Genomic DNA, 18588 nt, shown 5'->3' on the forward strand with positions numbered 1-18588 from the left:
GCTCCATCGGACAGTAAAACATTAAAACGTAACCGTCAGGTCAAATGAACTGAGCTTCTGAACTTCTGGTGGTGCATTTATCTGCATGACTGTTAACTTTTATGCCAACCTTTCTTTTGTTTTATGGTTGTAATTTGTTTGGTTGCGATACAAAATTTGTTTTTAATGTGCAGCCACCGGCTGAAGAAAACAGCAAGCCATTTTTGTATAGTGTAGGGTGTTCCCTATATTTGCACTGGTGGCGAACTTTGATGCCCGGTGGATGTAATATGTGCAATCGCCTTAATAGCCTAGCGTTAGTTTCTGTCTTATTTATTTCCTAGTCTTCTTTTCCCCTGGTTTGCTAGTGGCCGCAACAACCATGGGCCATATACGGACCATGGTAACCTTGAGCCTGCTACAGGCCGTAGGATCCATGGGCCTCCTACGGGCCGTCGGATAAATGGGCCTCCAACAGGCCGTAGAATCGGTGGGCCTTGGGCCGTCAGATAAATGGGTCCACATGGGCCGTAAACGGGCGTAATTGGTATCGGGCCAGCACGGTAACGGGCCGTTAACAGGCCGGAAGACAGTAAAGGCTTAATTCTATCATAGGCATAACGGGTCGTTAATGGGCCATAATATAGGACGGGCTGGAAACGGCGCAATGGGTTAACAGGCCACAAACGGGCCGATTCTAACCACGGGCCGAATTTGGCCCATTAGGGAAACAGGCCAGTAACGGGCCAGAAGTAATCGAGGGCCGGAAAGGAGCCCAAGAACGTATGGGCCGTCAGTAGGCCGAAAGCTAACACGGGCTGGAAACAACCCATGTGAATCATGGGCTGTTAATGGGTACAAAGAAATTTACTGTTCATTATGGGCCAGAGTCACCGTGGGCCACTAAAGGGCCTAAAGATACGAAAGGCCTCATATGGGCCGAAAGACGTCGTGGTCCATACATGGGCCGAAAGTGAAACGAGCTGGTGTTATATTCGACGGCCCACATGACGCTGTTGGGCCGATTTCGGGAAGGCCCTAACAGGTCGTGAGTTACCAGGCCGTAAAATGGGCTATATGCGAACAAGCCGTTAACAAGCTTTTCATGGGCCGGCCCGCTAACTTTTGAACAAGTCAAACGGGCCGGCCTTTGTAAGCTAAATGGGCCAGTGTTGGGCCCTCGCACATGTCGACATATCATAGGCGCCTATGTGACCCAATGACGAGCTGACATGTGTTTCCTTCGGCCAATGAGAATTTTATACGTGGAAAATCCCCCATTGATCTGGGCTATTAACATGTTATCGGATCCAAAACCTGACCCAATAGCTTAACGACGACCCGTTACGGTGGATGCCACGTTTCGGTTACCCTTGACGAAAGCACTTCCATGACACGTCATTTGTCGTCATGGAAGTGAACACTTCCGTGATGATAATTTTGGTATTGTCATGGAACACTTCTACGACAGCACAGGTATGACTATCTTGATTCTGTCATAAAATTGTCATGGATGTACATGCATGACACAAAACGTGACCTACTGTGACAAACACGTATCATCATGGAAGTGTATTTTTTTGTAGTGTTTGACAATTTCTATATATCAAATTTCATTTGGTATCAAGTCTCATGATTGTCATTTTGGATACACAAGTGCTCTTCCTTGCAAAACTAACCCATGTAGGAGGATGAACTCAAACTACAAGTGGTGCTCCAAATTCTTGATGGACTACATCAACCTTGAGCATCGAACACAAGTTCGACTACATGATCAAGATCAACACCACCCAAGGTATGTTATTCCATCTTAGAGAAGCTTTACTCCAAGTCATGAGTCAAAGCAACTCAACGATATGTGAATACATCAAAATGCTTAAACAAAAAATGGTAACCCCATTTTGAGCTTAAACGATGAGTATGACCTACGATCAAGTGTTATCACTTGACTCCTCAGTCAATATACTCTAACATAGGTGACTTTGTCGCCGACCCCTTATAGATTAAGTTCTCTAGTGTTTCTTTGTTCACTTACTTCGTGTTCTTGCATATATTTCTTGCTAGCTTGTTCCCCTTATAAAAAAACTTCATCTTGATCTCTTTTTATGTATGTATTTCTCTGTTCCTTTAGTTAATTCATTGCAAATCCTTGTGAGATTTAGTTTGCCAAGTGAGCTGAGTTGACAAAACTTTTCTTCTGCATTGAACTCGGACTCACCGATCCAAGCCTATCGGCTAGACCGAACTACAAGGATATCTTGTAAACAGTTCATCGGTACAACTGACATGTACTAACCCAGTCTGACTGATATGCATCATCCATGTTACTGCCAACTCGGTGTCACCAATGGAAACAGAACGGTGTTACTGATTTCGCTGATGAGAAAATATTTTGCCTTTTTACTGCCTATTTTCTCAAGTTCACCTATTCCAAGCCAGCACAAGACCACAAGGTAAGTATATGCATCACACTCATGTGCATGACGATCTCTTGCTGATGTACATATTGTTTGCAAGAATGATTCATGAACATGAAGGTATACTTCCTTTTATCTACATCATTTGCTCTGATGCATATAGCCAAGATACATGTAACTCATTGCTTGCTCTGTCATGCTTATGCATTCACATGTTCTTATGTTCCATCTTTACATGATTGCATACATGTAGGGGGAGCCTATGCATGTTACATGTCTTTCCAAAGCTTTACTTGTTACTCTTCATATCTCTTATCTAAAGCTTTGATGTATGTTGTCATCAATTACCAAAAAGGGGGGGATTGAAAGAACAAGTGCTCCTTGGGTGATTTTGGTAATTAATGTCAACATATCTCTTATTGGACTATGATAATCCCCAAGTGCAAGGAATCATCATAGCAATTTCCAAAGGTGGAACTGATAAGTATGGAGTGTCGAACCCACAAGGAGCTAAAGGTAAGATCAATATTCTCTCAAGTCCTATCTGCCACTGATACGACTCTACGTACACCGAACATTTGCTTCCATCTAGAAACGAGAAATAAAACTATGTTGTGGGTATGAAGAGGATAACTTTGCATGGTATCGGAGAACAAAATACAAAAATAGGTGTTGTTAACATAAATTTAGAATATATTACTATATATTATAAATAGCGAGTGTGGAATAATGATGGATCGGTGTGTGGAATTGTCCTAGGCAATTGTTGACAAGATTGGTAGTCGTCATTGCAATTTTATATGAGGGTGAGGCATAAGCTAACATACTTTCTCTCCTTGGATCATATGCACTTATGATTGGAACTCTAGCAAGCATCTGCAACTACTAAAGATCATTAAGGTAAAACCCAACCATAACATTAAAGTATCAAGCATCTGCTAACTTTCAATAAATTTTACCACCTATACTTCTTATATGTGAATTCATTACTCCCCATGGGATAAACATATGAAGCATAAATAATTTCAGATTTATGATATTCAATTCATTCAACCATTTACTCATAGGATATAAATGAAGCACGAGAGTAAATGACAAAACTACTCCAGAAAGATATAAGTGAAGATCAATGAGTAGTCAAATAGTTAAATAGCCATGGGAGGACTCTCTCTCAGTCAAGATTTCAGATCCAATGATTTCATTCAAATAGCAAGTAAAATGAAAATACGCTCCAAGCAAAACACGTATCATGTGACGAATAAAAATATAGCTCCGAGTAAGGTATACTGATGGTTTTGAAGACGAAAGAGGGGACGCCTTCCGGGGCATCCCCAAGCTTAGGCGCTTGAGTCTTCCTTGAATATTACCTTGGGGTGCCTTGGGCATCCCCAAGCTTAGGGTCTTTCCACTCCTTATTCTCCTCGTATCGATATCTCACCCATAACTTGAAAACTTCAATCACACAAAACTTAACGGAACTTCGTGAGATGGGTTAGTATGATAAAGAGCAAATCATTCACTTTGGTACTGTCAAGATAAGATTCATAATTGTTCTCACACAATACCTTTATCTAGTATATTTCAGATAAGTTCAACAATGGCGTGGCAAGGACAAGAGGATGTGGAACCCCTTCAAATTGCTAAGGACAAAGGTTGGCAAAAGCTCAAGACTCTTCATTTCTATTTTAGTGATCCAAGATCACATTGAGTCCACAGGAAAACCAATACTATTAAAAGGGGATGAGGTGTTGCTTAATTGTCTACTTTCTCAAAGTGCTTAGTGATATTTCTCCAAAAACCCTCAACCACTTTCTCATTTCCAAATATGTCCAAAACTCAGAGTCAAACTCGGTCCCACCGAAATGACCTATCCGGCGCCTAGCCACTACCAGAAACCCTAGACAATTCGGTCACGCCGATACGGATCTCGGTCTCACCGAGATGGCCCTGCAAACTCTTTGTTGCCTGTTGTAATTATTTTGGTCTCACCGAAATGTGCAATCGATCCCGCCGAGTTTGCTTGACATCCTCTCTGTTGCCTTATTGCTTCACTTCGGTCTTACCGAGTTGATGCAATTGGTGCCACCGAGTTGATGTTTGCCCTAAGCCCTAGCACATCGGTCCCACTGAGTTGATCCAGTCGGTCCCATCGAGATTCCTAACGTTCACATTTTGAACTGAAACGGTCTCACCGAGTTCTTCTATTCGGTCTGACCGAGTTGGGTCAAATGTGTGTAACGGTTGGATTTTGTGTGGAGGCTATATATACCCCTCCACCCCTTCTCCATTTGTGAGAGAGCCATCAAAACATGCCTACACTTCCACTACTCATTTTCTGAGAGAGAACCACCTACTCATGTGTTGAGACCAAGACATTCCAATCCAACCACAAGAATCTTGATCTCTAGCCTTCCCCAAGTTGCTTTCCACTCAAATCATCTTTCCACCATAGCCAAATCTGTGAGAGAGAGTTGAATGTTGGGGAGACTATCATTTGAAGCACAAGAGCAAGGAGTTCATCATCAACACACCATCTATTACCTTTTGGAGAGTGGTGTCTCCTAGATTGGTTAGGTGTCGCTTGGGAGCCTCCGACAAGATTGTGGAGTTGAACCAAGAAGTTTTTAAGGGCAAGGAGATCGCCTACTTCGTGAAGATCTACCCGAGTGAGGCAAGTCCTTCGTGGGCGATGGCCATGGTGGGATAGACAAGGTTGCTTCTTCGTGGACCCTTCGTGGGTGGAGCCCTCCGTGGACTCGCGCAACCGTTACCCTTCGTGGGTTGAAGTCTCCATCAACGTGGATGTACGACAGCACCACCTATCAGAACCACGCCAAAAATCTCTGTGTCTTCATTGCGTTTGCACACTCCAATCCCATCCCTTTACTTTCTTGCAATTAGCATGCTTTACTCTTTCCACTGCTCGTACTCTTGCCATGCTTGCTTGAAATGTATTATGAATGCTTAAACTTGTGCTAAAACTCCACCTCAACTTGAAGAACTTAAAAACTGCCACTTTTGCTTGTTGAGGGTCTAATCACCCCCCCCCCCCCCCCCCCCCCCCTCTAGACACCTCTTCTCGATCCTTTCATACCTTCCTACCTCCTCCGATACGCCATTGTTGCCATCGACCACCAACCACACAGCACTGACCAGTGGGCCGGTAGTGCAAGCAAGGGAAGCCCCAGCCAGATCTGGTGCAGCACCGCCACCGCCTCCGGCAGACTAGGATGGAGCTTCTCTACCTGCAGGTCGTCGTCAGATGCGCAACGGCCAGATCCTCGTCAAGATGAGAACAGCGCCGCTACCCTACAACTAGCCTCTCATCACCTTCTCCGTTTCCCATGGGGCTTTATTTTCTTAGGCTACTCTGCTCCCTCCTACACCCTCGTGCTCTTTCTCTCCATAGTTCCATCAAGATGAACCGCTGCCACAAGCCGACGTGCAGCTCTCTCATGTGGACCATGGTTGCTGCTTCAGAGGCCATCATGCCTTTCCAGGTGTCATCCTCCTCTAATTTGTATCCTTTATCTTTCAAGTTTCTGTGACATACATGTACAGATTTATTTATGCACGAAGAACTCACAATCTAACGTCTTGCCCATACACAGAGCATGTTGCTATACATCAATTCGATGGATAAAAATACAGAAAGCTTCTTGCATTCACACACACAAGGCTCTATTCAGGTGAGAGTACGTACTTTACTGCTGCAATAGTACCCATGTACGTTACAGAATCAAGACATTTCTTTGCGAATAATCAAGCCATATTTCATAAGATCTACTACAGTGTTGTACTCAGATTACATGAGCCAGTTATGGAGTTCCTTCTAAGTTATGCCAGATTAAGACCGTGAGTTGATCTATTCTTATTCGAATTTTTTTGTGAAAGATCTATTCTTATTCTTCAACACCTTGTTCGGCACCTTAGGGTGTCGTTAACTGAATACTACTCCCTCTGATTCAAAATAAGTGTCACATTTTTGAACTTAGGTTGGTCGGATGGGGTATTAATTTTGTTGTATGAAACTATAGTGCAAATGTCGAAACCATGTCTTATGTTTCATTTAAAGGTCAATTTTTCTTGCCATTTTGCTCATCCTACTCTTATGGCCATGTATTCTATACTATGGAAACCAATGCAGTATAACTGTACTTTTCTGTGCTGGAACTAAAAACCAAATTAACCAATCGCCACATTAGTTCCTATGAAAAATGAACACATTATTTGCAAAACTTTCTCGCGTATCGAATTGTCTTGCGTTACTTAACTTCTCAATCAGCAATGCTAATAGTACCTTACACCTTTATAGTTACACAACTGTTACTGTAGCATCTGGTTCGTGTATTTCATTCCATGCATGCTATTGCTCTTAGGTAGTTTCTACTTGCTAAAATGAGAAGCCATATTATGTTGTGTCCTCTGCCCGAGGTTTGTACAATATAGTTCAACATGCATTTTGAGGTCCAAATGTTCGTGTTGAGATTATGAACCTAACTATTTCTCAATAACTACTATAGATTGTTTGGGTTATGAATTTTCATAAGCAATACAGTTACTTTCTACAAATTCCCGCTGCAACGCGCGAGGTGTCTTCTAATTGTATATTAGTTCACCCAACCCGAGAATGCCTTAAACTTCCTTCACTAGCAGGCACTGCAAGAAGGTGTGCCTTATACTCTTGCAATCATTGGTACACATCAAACATTGTGAACTTGTGGACGGCACGGTATAGCACAAAGCAAAGCTCTCCACATATGCACTTTGATCTTTGTAGGCACGCGCAATTTTCAAATAACTCTCCAGACCGGACTAGTACTTGAGGTTTGTAAAGAGTTTGTCATCCTCAACTTTCGTTTATGCTGGTATTACCATTCTGCATGATAAGCCGATCTATCCGATAGTTCATCAAAAAGATAAATAACCAGAAATTCACTTTGGCACATGAGAGCATATGATCCTGCCATTGGGGAAAAACATTTCAAATGCAAAAAGTTCCGAACAAAATTTTGACGTGATCTCGATATTCTATGTGTGCAGGCAAGTTTTGCAGAAAACTGGTATTTTTTGTGGCTTGTGTAAAAGGACAAAAAAATGTCTCATGAAATGCCCTTTTTTAACACCAAATTTTATCTTTTTCATATGCGACACAAAATTTGTCATTTTTTCAAAGCTGCTTTTTTTTTCAGAAATGATTTTGTGAGCACTTAAAATGTTAAGATGTACACATGAAATTTATTGTCAGAATTTTATGACATTTCTAAATACGTCTGAAACACATTTTTAAAACCAGGAGCATATGTTCCCCGACAAGACGCCCCTCTCCAATGTGTTACGAGTACAACACACGAAGAGGAATAAAAACAAACTCACCATTGTTTAGGCCCTTTACAGCGCACGTGCTAAAGTGAGTGCCTAAGTAAAAAAAACGTTTTTTTTTTCTTGAGATCAGGTTGCACCGGCGATGCAGAAGGGCAGCGGAAGCCGGTGCTAGGAGGTGCTTGTGAGAAAACTGTTGTACTCGGACGCGGAGGAATTGATCCCGAGCTCATATGCTCCCGCATGAACAGTAAAATCGAAAAAATATTGAAAAAAATTTAAAAAAATTCAAATTTTTTTGAGAGAAACATTGACAAAAATTCTAAGTGCCTGCAAAAATTCATCGTGAAATCACATTCCTAGAAGGCGTGGCAAAAAAACAAAAACAGTACTCTGAAAAAGCTACTTTCAAAAGCATTTTGAAGCACTGAATTTGTTTTTTTGCCACGCCTTACAGGAATGTGATTTCATGATGAATTTTTGCAGGCACTTAAAACTTTTGTCAATGTTTCTCTCAAAAAAAAATTAGAATTTTTTGAATTTTTTTGATTTTACTGTTCATGCGAGAGCATACGAGCTCAGGATCAAAAGATGACTTTCGGTTGTACTCCCGTTAAATACTCTGCATGTCAAGCCAACTTATGCATCTGTATGAAACACTCTGCATCTTAATTCAGTTTTTTTTTTTTTCAAGAGAAGCACCGCTACTCTCTCTCCCTAAGAACCGCGGCATAAGCACCCCTCACTGCACACGGCCTTATTTATGCCCGCTTTAGGCACCCGCCTTACGCACTTTAGGCGTCGCTTAGGCAGCAAGACGGTTGGTGATCAACTTAGTCGCCTTACCGTAACTCATGTACATTTTTTCCTTTCATTTGTCCTCGAGATGAATGCTAATTATTTTTCAAGAACATGATTTTTAAGTTTTTGCCTTATAGTGGGCGTTTCAATTGCGAGCACTCACAGCGGGTTTCCCTAAAGTGCTTGAACTCGTTTTTCCCTTCCCCTTGGGACGTGAACTTGGCTTTGGCTGTATTTCCATTATATCTTTAATGGAAAGGGGATTAGCCCAGTTCAAAAATAAAAAGAACATGATTTTTACAATATAAGTAGGCACTTATTACATGAACATTCACCACGTTGGGTAAAAGTTGGCGTGCTGATAATATCCAAGGAGACAAAAAAACTATTTCCAATAAGGTTCCAATAAATTAAAACACACATCCTGTACGATTAACAGGAAAAAATGTTTTCCTCCGGCACCATTAGCTGCGCAAAATTAACTCTCCCAGTGGGCGAGGAAATGAAAATGTTAAATCTGGCTTGCCTTATTTACGGATGGGCTAGGAACCACGAAGTGGTAACCTGAACGCTTCGATGAGAAGTGTAACTAACAGGATGCTTTTAATCAGAAGGGCCAATCATTTTCTCTGGAACAACGAGTTCATGGAATTCCTTTTCCGTCAAAACTCCAAGGCTTAAAGCAGATTCCTGGTAACAAAAAAAGTGAAGGAACCCAGGATTAATAATAAATTCTAAATATAATCCACACTTGTACCATGATTTTAAGCGCACAGCGTCAGCAAGCAGTAGAATTACATTATGATACAGTGTAATAACTAATCATATTAAAACAGGAGACCAAAGAGCCCAACAGTAGGTAATGTAATGATTTAGACTTCTAATCCAAATAACACGATCATGAGTTACGCCTTATAATCGGCTGATAAAACTCCAGCTGAGATATGAAAGGTATGCTATGCACATGACCTTGGAAGCTAGTCTAAAGTACATGCACTAAGAAACCAAAGCAAATCAAACAGATGCAAAGTACATGCACTAGAGACCAAAGCAAATCAAACAGATGCAAAGTACATGCACTAAGAGACCAAAGCAAATCAAACAGATGCAATAATCACCTTCAGTGTTGTTCCTTCTTTGTGAGCTTTCTTAGCAACGGCTGCAGCATTGTCATAGCCAATTTTCTGTATTCATTGGAGAATTAAACACGAATTCCCACAGGTTGTACAGCAAGAATTAAGTTAAGAAATGTAAATAATGCATTTTACTTACGGGGTTCAACGATGTCACCAACATCAAAGACTGTACAAAATAACAGAGAAATTAATGAATTAATACAATGATCTGAACTCGATAAAAAGGATAGTGCAGCAATCAAACTAAAAACAAATCAACATAGTTACCTCGTGCAACAATTGTGAAATTCTCTTATGGTTTGCTTCTATTCCCCTGACACAGTTTTTCTCAAAGGATACAGATGCATCCCCTAATAATCTCAATGACTGTTGGAAAAAAGGGATTGTGTGTCAACCAAATTATAGCATGCATGCAAGCAATAACAGAGAAATGGGGTTAAAATTTGGCAAGTCACAGAACAAGAAGTATGCAGATTAATAAGAGGGTTTAGTGTGGTTATTCAAAGGACAGTTCATTCCATCCATTAAATAAGCATAGTGTGTAATGCATGAGAACAGAGATTATACTCGAAGCAATCCAGCAGCAATCATTGGCTTATAAACGTTCAGTTCAAAATGCCCATTTGAACCACCTATTGTAACACCGACATGATTGCCCATAACCTGCAACATCACAAATCCAAACAAGAGTTGATTACCATATAGAATATTCACACAAACAGCAAACCAAGGGGAATTCCTTATATACCACCAAATGTGTGCTATATGCCCATATTTTTAGCAAGGATGATGCAAATGGTTGGGTGATAGTGCATATTGTGGTTTAGACACTGGTCCAATCAGGAATCATAGAGATCTTGTTTGTGTTAAGATTCATGCACTAGCCAGCGCAACCAAAAGTCTGAACTGATGGAAAGGGCTAGGCAATCCACATCTACACTTCAACAGTTTGCACAATAGCTTCTACGCTGCTTAAAATTAAACATTTGACAATAAACCTGAGCATCTAAATAGGGACTCATGACAAAACTACAAATGAAGGATACCATTATAGCACATTCTATCAGCCTTCTGTTCTGTATAAGAAAAGCCCTTAAACATTATCTTCTACAAATAACCATGTATTATCAAAAAGACCTAAGAGTTTCAAAATGTCTTGCTGCACACCTAACTAATAAAGCTAGACAGAGCAAATAAGAAATTATGTAAAACATAAGCTGAAAACGGACCTATGATAAAGATCGACAGAACTTAATATTATAGTTATACACTATGGACAATATTTAACAACTGTTGGGAAATAAACGATATTTTAGATAAGCAGCACTTGTGCATCAAAAGCATAGAGCAAATTGCAGAAAATCATTTAGACTAGAAGGATATATTAAAATTGAAAAACAAGGTACAAGTAGCATACCTGAGCACAAACCATGGTCAGAGCCTCACACTGGGTAGGATTAACCTTTCCCTGAAAGAAAGAAGCAGTTACATACCAGAGGAGACAACAAAGCTGTAATCGACTAACATGCTGAAACAACCAAATTAAAAGAGTGATATACTGCTTACAGGCATAATGCTGCTCCCAGGCTCATTTTCTGGTAGGATAAGTTCACCAAGTCCACAACGAGGGCCACTGTGATCATATTGGAAATGTTAAGTGCAGCTCCTCAAAATATTACGAAAATATTGATTATCAAAAAAGGTAATATAAAAGTGTAGTGACCTTCCCAGCAAGCGTATGTCATTTGCTATCTTCATAAGAGATGCAGAAATTGTGTTCACAGCACCACTGCTCTCAACAAAAGCATCATGTGCTGCCTATTACGCAAAAAAATGACAAGATTAGCACAAGCATGAAATAAGATCAACAGTGAAAAGGAGTTAGGAGGCGGGAGCAAAGCAATATATCATTGCCCTGGGTTTCTTAGCCAGGTAATTCAAAAGCACAATCAAAGCAGGGAAAGGGAGAAATTTGCTATTACAGAGAGCAAGGTAAACAATTAGCAACTTAGCCTAAATGGTTTCTTAATTGCCCTGGGTTAATAAACTACTGGATCTTCGACAAATCAACATTTGCTGACAAATGCTCTAATCCATGCTTCTGTGCTTTACTTAAAATGACGTTCTTTTGCCCAAATACATCATGGGAACATATGACCCACAATTAATTGCAAAAGTCATCTCAAATGAATTTGCATGGAACCTTCAACCAACCAACCCTATTGACAATTTAAGGTTAAGTGTGCACATAACCACTAACCAAAGCTTCAAACTTGTTCTCTGCTGTCACGAAAGGTAGTTCTGTTTCCTCAGCCACAGCAGCTGCAATTTTGACATCAAATCTGCAAGAAGGGATGAAGTTTTAACCAAATAGAAGAAATAGGATGCACAAAGAGCTTATAAAATGCAAGGAACGAATAGCCTGTACAAAAGTCAATGTTAATAAAGTACTCCCTCCGTTCCATAATATAAGATGTTATTTTACATCCAACATACACAAATACAGTGATGGACTTATGGTTAACCATATATAATCACTAATCTTTACAAATTGGGGTAGTACTTATTTTGAACATCTTCATACCTCATCAGCTAAGACCAAAAGACCACATAGATGGTTTCACAGCAGAGGTTATTCTGGCATTTGAGAGCAGCTGAACCTGAACTACTACAAAACTAAAGTTTGCTTCACCTGGATTATTATGGCCATAACACCCTGGATTGCGGGTTACATGGATTCTCTCCGCACATGACGCATGAAAAGGGAGATAATTCAGAGAAGACAAAAGATTTGGAAAAAGAATATCAATGTAACCAGTAAGGGAGACAGACTTTGGAATCCAAGGGGTTTAGACCTGGCAAGACTAAGACCAATTATATGAGGTGTGACATTAGTGGTGCTGAGTACGAGGAGGCAGAGGTTATTCTAGGACAGATAGTGCCCAAGAGAGACACGTTCCGATACCTGGGATCAGTGCTGCAAAGTAATGGCGGTATCGATTATATTAGCCATATGATCAAAGCAGGGTGGATGAAGTGGCGCCAAGCATCTGGCATCCTTTGTCACAACGTCCCACAAAAGCTAAAAGGTAAGTTCTATAGGGCAGCAATTAGACCTGCGATGCTATATGGAGCAGAATGTTGGCCCACTAAAAGACAACACATCCAACAAATGAGCATCACAGAGATGCACATGCTACGGCCGATGTGTGGCCATACAAGAAAGGACCAAATTATAAACGAGGTAATAAATGAAAGCGAGGAGTTGCACCGATTGAAGAGAAGTTGTCCAACACCGAATAAGGTTGTTTGGGAAGCTTGTCCAACGCCAACTAAGGTTGTTTGGGCATATCCAACATAGGCCTCCAAAGCATCAGTTAATAGTGGAATCCTAAAGGGTAGCGAAAATACTAAGAGGGGCAGGAAGCTGCCAAAGCTTACTTGGGAGGAGGCAGTAAAAAGGGACTAGAAGGATTGGAATGTGCATGAAGGTTTGGCTCTTGATAGGACTGCATGGAGATCAGCAATCCATGTGGTGAAACCTTAGCTTACTTTTTTATGCATCGTTTACTTCTTTGCTTTAGATATGTTTCTGTTTGGTTTCATATCTAGCCTACCCCAACTTGCTTGGGAGTTGGGACAAAAGGCTCCTGTTCTTGTTGTTGTTGTATCAATGTAACCACTGAAGAAAAAATATGCACCTACGCATGCACATAAGCGTGCCCGGGTGCTAGGCAACAACAGAATGCCTAGCGCTTAATCATGCTAGGTGTGCCTAGGCGTACGCTTAGGCAAGATAAGCGCTAGGCAGTGGCAAAATGCACAATTAATGCCTAGCGCTTTTTTTCCTTGAAAGATGTAACAATTTATCTAAAACAATATAATTGTTGTTTACCCTTTCTTCGTGTTCAAGCCAGTACCAACTGCAGTCCCACCTTGAGCAAGCTGCATATCAAGGAAAAATGATCAGTAGATACTCATGGCCGCCTGCCATTTGACAAATGAAAGAACATTAGTACAGTACCTGATACATCCTTGGTAAGGTACATGCAATTCGGTCAATTCCATATTTCACCTGCAAAGAGAGTGCAATACAATCGATAAGGCTCACTAATAATGTAAAATGCATAGTGATCAATAAGGCAATAATATATGTGGGGAGAATTCCAACCTGTGTAGCATAACCACTGAACTCTTGACCAAGAGTCAGTGGGGTGGCATCTTGGGTATGTGTACGCCCAATTTTAATGATGTCTTTAAACTCATCAGACTGTGGCACCAAGTTAGCAAATTTATCAGGACAGCATATTGATAGCAGATATTCGTTTCAACCGTACATTATTTTTAACAGATACTCCCTCCGTCCCAAAATAAGTGTCTCAAGGTTAGTACAACTTTGTACTAGTACAAAGTTGACACTTATTTTGAGACGGAGGGAGTATTCGAGTGACAAATTGGTAACAGATATTCGTTTCAACCATACATTATTGTTATATCAGTCATATACAGAAAGGAAAAGGTCAACCCACAGATTAATACAAAGAATAGATTAAAGTTGGATAATACCAGGCCTGGAATTGATAAAAGAACCAAGGACATTAGGGTGGGGCATCAAGTTACTAAGGAACGAGCTAATAAGCAAAAGTTAAGTCTTAAGTTCCCAAAATTGCAGCGTGAAATTTTTTAAGAGCTGCCTATTAGCTATATCCATTAGCATAGTACCTTCTCTCGAATGATGCATAACTGTCGAAACCACATTTGAGCCTTATTCAGAATTTGAACAAAGAGAGGACAGTAGGCCACTACAACTCTTCTGTGCTTGTATGGAGTAAGCTGGGCTATAATGCAGCCACGACATCTACTCAAGAAGTAACAAAAGCATCCAAGGTTGGGCCGGCTGACAGAAACCTAGATGTACTAAATTACTGATGCATTTATAGCTGCTACAAAATCTTTTACCCAGACCCCACAAAGCTTTTGGCACTGGGCACACCCTTATATATATATATAGAACCAAGTCCATCGGTGAAAGGATAGGCATAATAACAATATAAAAGGCACAAGACAAGCAAAATAGCTAATATTCTCGCAAAACGAAAGAGAAGAATTTCTACCTTTGAATGAAGTGACTTATGCAACTGCTCCAGACTTGGGATAAACCTTGAATTGATCTCTACAGCTGCTGCTATGTGCATAACCTGAAAACATCATCAACACAACTCAGAAATCTCTGCAGAGAAATACAGCGAAATGAAGATAAGAAAGTAGTGAATACTTACAGTGGGAAATGTATCATTCGAGGACTGTGACCTGTTCACATGGTCATTAGGGTGTACAAACTTGTCACCACGCTTATGTCCAAGTATCTCAGCCGCCCTATTTGCAATTACCTGGAGAAACAGATCATAAATGATAATGGCACAGCATATTAACACCAAACTGATCCCACAGCATCTTCACATGAGAATCAGCTCAATGCATTAACGAGTTTTTTTCCATATAAATAGAGTACAGATCAGAACACTAGACTATTCACACTCGGAAGAGATTGCAAACCCATACAATGCGTAATTAGATGATTAAATATTAAACGAAAAGATAATACATCAAAGAATCTGCATGTGTAGGACATAAACCTCATTGGCGTTCATGTTGCTTTGTGTGCCACTGCCAGTTTGCCAGATAACAAGCGGAAAGTGATCATCCAACTTTCCCTCTGCAACCTCCTCGGCCGCCTGCATTATTGCCTTCCCAATTGTTGGATCAAGGCCATACTCCATATTCACCTTGAAAAGTAAAATGACCAAGTAGTAAGGCCTCCAGGCATACATGATACTTAAGTTAAAGCATCCTACAAACTACCTAGACGAGACGTTGAATTACTCGGAATCTTCTATCTGCACACTAAACAAAATACTGTGTCTAAAAAATTATCAACATTGCAATCTGTTTATTTCTAGTAACATACGAAACATTTACCTATATGGTGTTCAATTAACCGTTGCACAAAATTACAAGTAAACTGAAAAGTGGCGGTAATAAAAGGCAATAATTCTTTGTCATTTACTCGGTGAAACAACATATTAAGTTGTCACGGAACTAGTCTAGTCTAGTTCATTTTAAGCCAGAAAGATTTAGACAACAGTCTCCTACTGTAAAATGCCGGCTACATAATTATTTACAGAAAACAAAATTAGGTGTACACCTTTTCATTCATGACATGGTGAAAAAATTGATCTACAACTAGCGATGCTCTTCGAGGACAAGGAAGCAAACAAATGCATCCAACCCTCCAGCCACAGACACGCAGGCATTAGAGAAAAGGCTCGATTATATACCTTAGCGGCGCACTTTTTTAGCACGCCAAAGGCGCGGATGATAGGCACAGGCATCCGCTCGCGCTCGCCGCCAATGTCGAAATTTTGCAGCGATCTCTGTGTCTGCGCGCCCCACAACCTACCAAAAAACCACGACAGCAGCCACATCCAGATCAACCACGCCATCCTTAACACGAACAGATCAAAAGCCAAAACATGGGAACTTGTAGACGCTACGAATCCCACGGATCAATGACACGAGCTCCTAGAAAATCAAGAGGACAACCACGCACTTGTCGTTGGGCACGCGGATGGGGCCGAACGTGTCGCGCTCCTCGCGGAAGCCGGTGGAGATCGGGCGGGTCAGCGCCGGCCGGAGCAGCAGTGCAGCTGCCGAAGGCGAGCCTGATGCGCCGGCGAGGCGCCGCAGAACCATCGCCATCTCCGGGCCCTCTCGTAAGTTTTTGCGTCGCGTAGAGCCTAGCGGAGGGAAGCGGCGGCTAGTGAACGGGACGGGGAACCGGGGAAGGGAGGGAGGAGTAGAAGGAATGGGATTTGATGGGCTGATCTAGGGTGGTGCGGGGTTGTTGCCTGATTTGTCTTGGTGGAGAAGTTGGTTATCAGATCGGCTTTGTCTCGCCCAGGGCACGTTTGCCAGCCTTCGTTCCCCCGGACCAAGCCCACTGGATGTAAATTTGGCCCACTTCATAGTATGTGTTGGTTGATCGGCCTGCACCCCACCCCTCCGGCCCCCCTCGAAAAAAATGTTGATTGGCCTGCATCATACGAATTTTGAAGCATCTCCCAGTCAAGTCTGATAGAAACGATCGAATTGGTTGTTTCCTCTCAACCAGACTCGGGCGCTGCAGGAGAGGGGAACACGGCTTCGAGCTCATGCGAGCAGAGAAATGGTGTGAGCTCGCGCGCATCCCTTAAAAGGCGGCAGGAGGAATTGGGTCACCTCCCGCCAACTCGGTCGCCCCATATAGTCACATTTGGCTCACCGCGCAAGACCCCCACCTACCCCTCTTCCTTCGAGCTCTTTGTCCCGCGAGGATTCCTCACCAACGAGCATTGCAGGTAAGCGTCGTGTCTTTTCTGACCAATGGTAGACGGCGGCGACGATTTGTCTTCCTCATCTTTTTGCGCCTCCACGCGGCTTCACAAATGAAAGTAAGTTCAATCGATCTCTCCTCGCTACTCGCTCTAGCTTAGATCTATGAGCATGTGGTAGGAGTATATCCGTGAGCATGTGGTAGCATTCTGGACTACCAATCTATGAGAATGTGAAGATGTGGAAGCTAGTGGTGATGAATTGATATCATGCTAGGTTTTTCTGTAGGCTTTGATCATGTTCATGTTGTTTTTCATATCAGTAAGGATGATACTATGGTACATGTGGTACTAGCATGTGAATCAGAGCATGTGCAGTATTCTAGTTTGCAAGTACGCTCGATGTGTAGGTGTGGTAGTATGTTGAACTCCATGGTATGCTTTGAGCTTGAAAATCAGTCATGGGATGGTGTGTTGACCTTCATGATCCATGTGTACTATGCTTATTGTCCATGTGTAGTGGTCTGTCTTGCAGTTCATGTGTAGTGTGTCCCACTGGTTCCACTAGTCCTGATGCTAGCGCTTGTAGCACATGAGCGCAAGAATTTAGTCACGCCACTATCTATCTGAGAGCCAATTTCTGTCATCGTATGTTGAGGACTCCTAACATATGACCGACGACCACATGCCTCTAGATTTTTATGTCTTCAGACCAATTGTCGCGAGGCATCCACCATTTGTGCTAGCGGTGCCTAATGCTGCCACTGCTGCTGCACATAAGGCATCCATCAAGGCTGGTAAGGCAAAGATGTCTGGGAAAGGGAACTCGATGAGATGGCAGTCGTTCTCCACCTTCATGCTTAACAAGATGTGTGAGATTCTATCCAGTGGGATGAGGATTGACAAGTGTTTTAAGGAGGTGCACTTGAACTCTGTTGACAAGCAAGTGCTGATTTTAGGCCAAGAGGGCACCTCGACAAAGGTCTACAACCACCTCAAGAAGTGAAGAGCCGCATAGATCCAAGTGTCTAAGCTGAGAGACCTTAGGGGCAAACAATGGGATTAGGACACCTACACGATCCTATTGGAGGAACAACACTACCGAGTCCACACAACAATTGATGAACCACAAGTATAGGGGATCGCACCAGTCTTCGAGGGTAGTATTTTACCCAAATTTATTGATTCGGCACAAGGGGAGCCAAAGAATATTTATAAGACTTCGTAGTTGAGTTGTCAATTCAACCACACCTGAGAGGTTATTTCTCTGCAGCAAAGTATTGAAGGAAATATGCCCTAGAGGCAATAATAAAGTTGTTATTTTATACTTCCTTATACCATATAAATGTTTATTATTCATGCTAGAATTGTATTAACCGGAAACTTGATACATGTGTGGATACATAGACAAAACACAGTGTCCCTAGTAAGCCTCTACTAGACTAGCTCGTTAATCAAAGATGGTTAAGTTTACTAACCATAGACATGTCTTGTCATTTGATGAATGGGATCACATCATTAGGAGAATGATGTGATGGACAAGACCCATCCGTTAGCTTAGCA

At 41.6% G+C, this 18588-nt stretch overlaps 1 protein-coding gene across 1 annotated transcript; it reads right to left on the reverse strand.

The window, feature by feature from the left end:
* Positions 1 to 8795: 8795 nt before the first annotated feature.
* LOC123097526 (fumarate hydratase 1, mitochondrial) lies at positions 8796 to 16573 on the reverse strand. The gene is made up of 17 exons (XM_044519290.1): positions 16266 to 16573; positions 15994 to 16111; positions 15292 to 15441; positions 14935 to 15045; positions 14770 to 14853; positions 13827 to 13925; positions 13680 to 13730; positions 13551 to 13600; positions 11916 to 11997; positions 11379 to 11473; positions 11222 to 11288; positions 11073 to 11123; positions 10223 to 10318; positions 9923 to 10021; positions 9792 to 9821; positions 9638 to 9703; positions 8796 to 9209 (listed from the first exon to the last, which is right to left on the reverse strand). The coding sequence occupies exons 1-17, from the start codon at positions 16412 to 16414 to the stop codon at positions 9123 to 9125; spliced, it is 1485 nt and encodes a 494-aa protein (XP_044375225.1). The 5' UTR covers positions 16415 to 16573; the 3' UTR covers positions 8796 to 9122.
* Positions 16574 to 18588: the final 2015 nt, after the last annotated feature.

Source organism: Triticum aestivum, chromosome 4D, assembly GCF_018294505.1.
Source record: "Triticum aestivum cultivar Chinese Spring chromosome 4D, IWGSC CS RefSeq v2.1, whole genome shotgun sequence".
NCBI lineage: Eukaryota > Viridiplantae > Streptophyta > Magnoliopsida > Poales > Poaceae > Triticum > Triticum aestivum.

Bases quoted from the DNA above. Each gene is read 5' to 3' on its own strand.
- LOC123097526 (XM_044519290.1), bottom strand. From the start codon at position 16,414: ATGGCGATGGTTCTGCGGCGCCTCGCCGGCGCATCAGGCTCGCCTTCG. The intron at 15,442-15,993 runs GTATATAATCGA...TTACTTTTCAAG, and splicing joins TAAAAAAGTGCGCCGCTAAG to GTGAATATGGAGTATGGCCT. The intron at 13,926-14,769 runs GTAGAAATTCTT...TTGGTGCCACAG, and splicing joins ATAAGTCACTTCATTCAAAG to TCTGATGAGTTTAAAGACAT.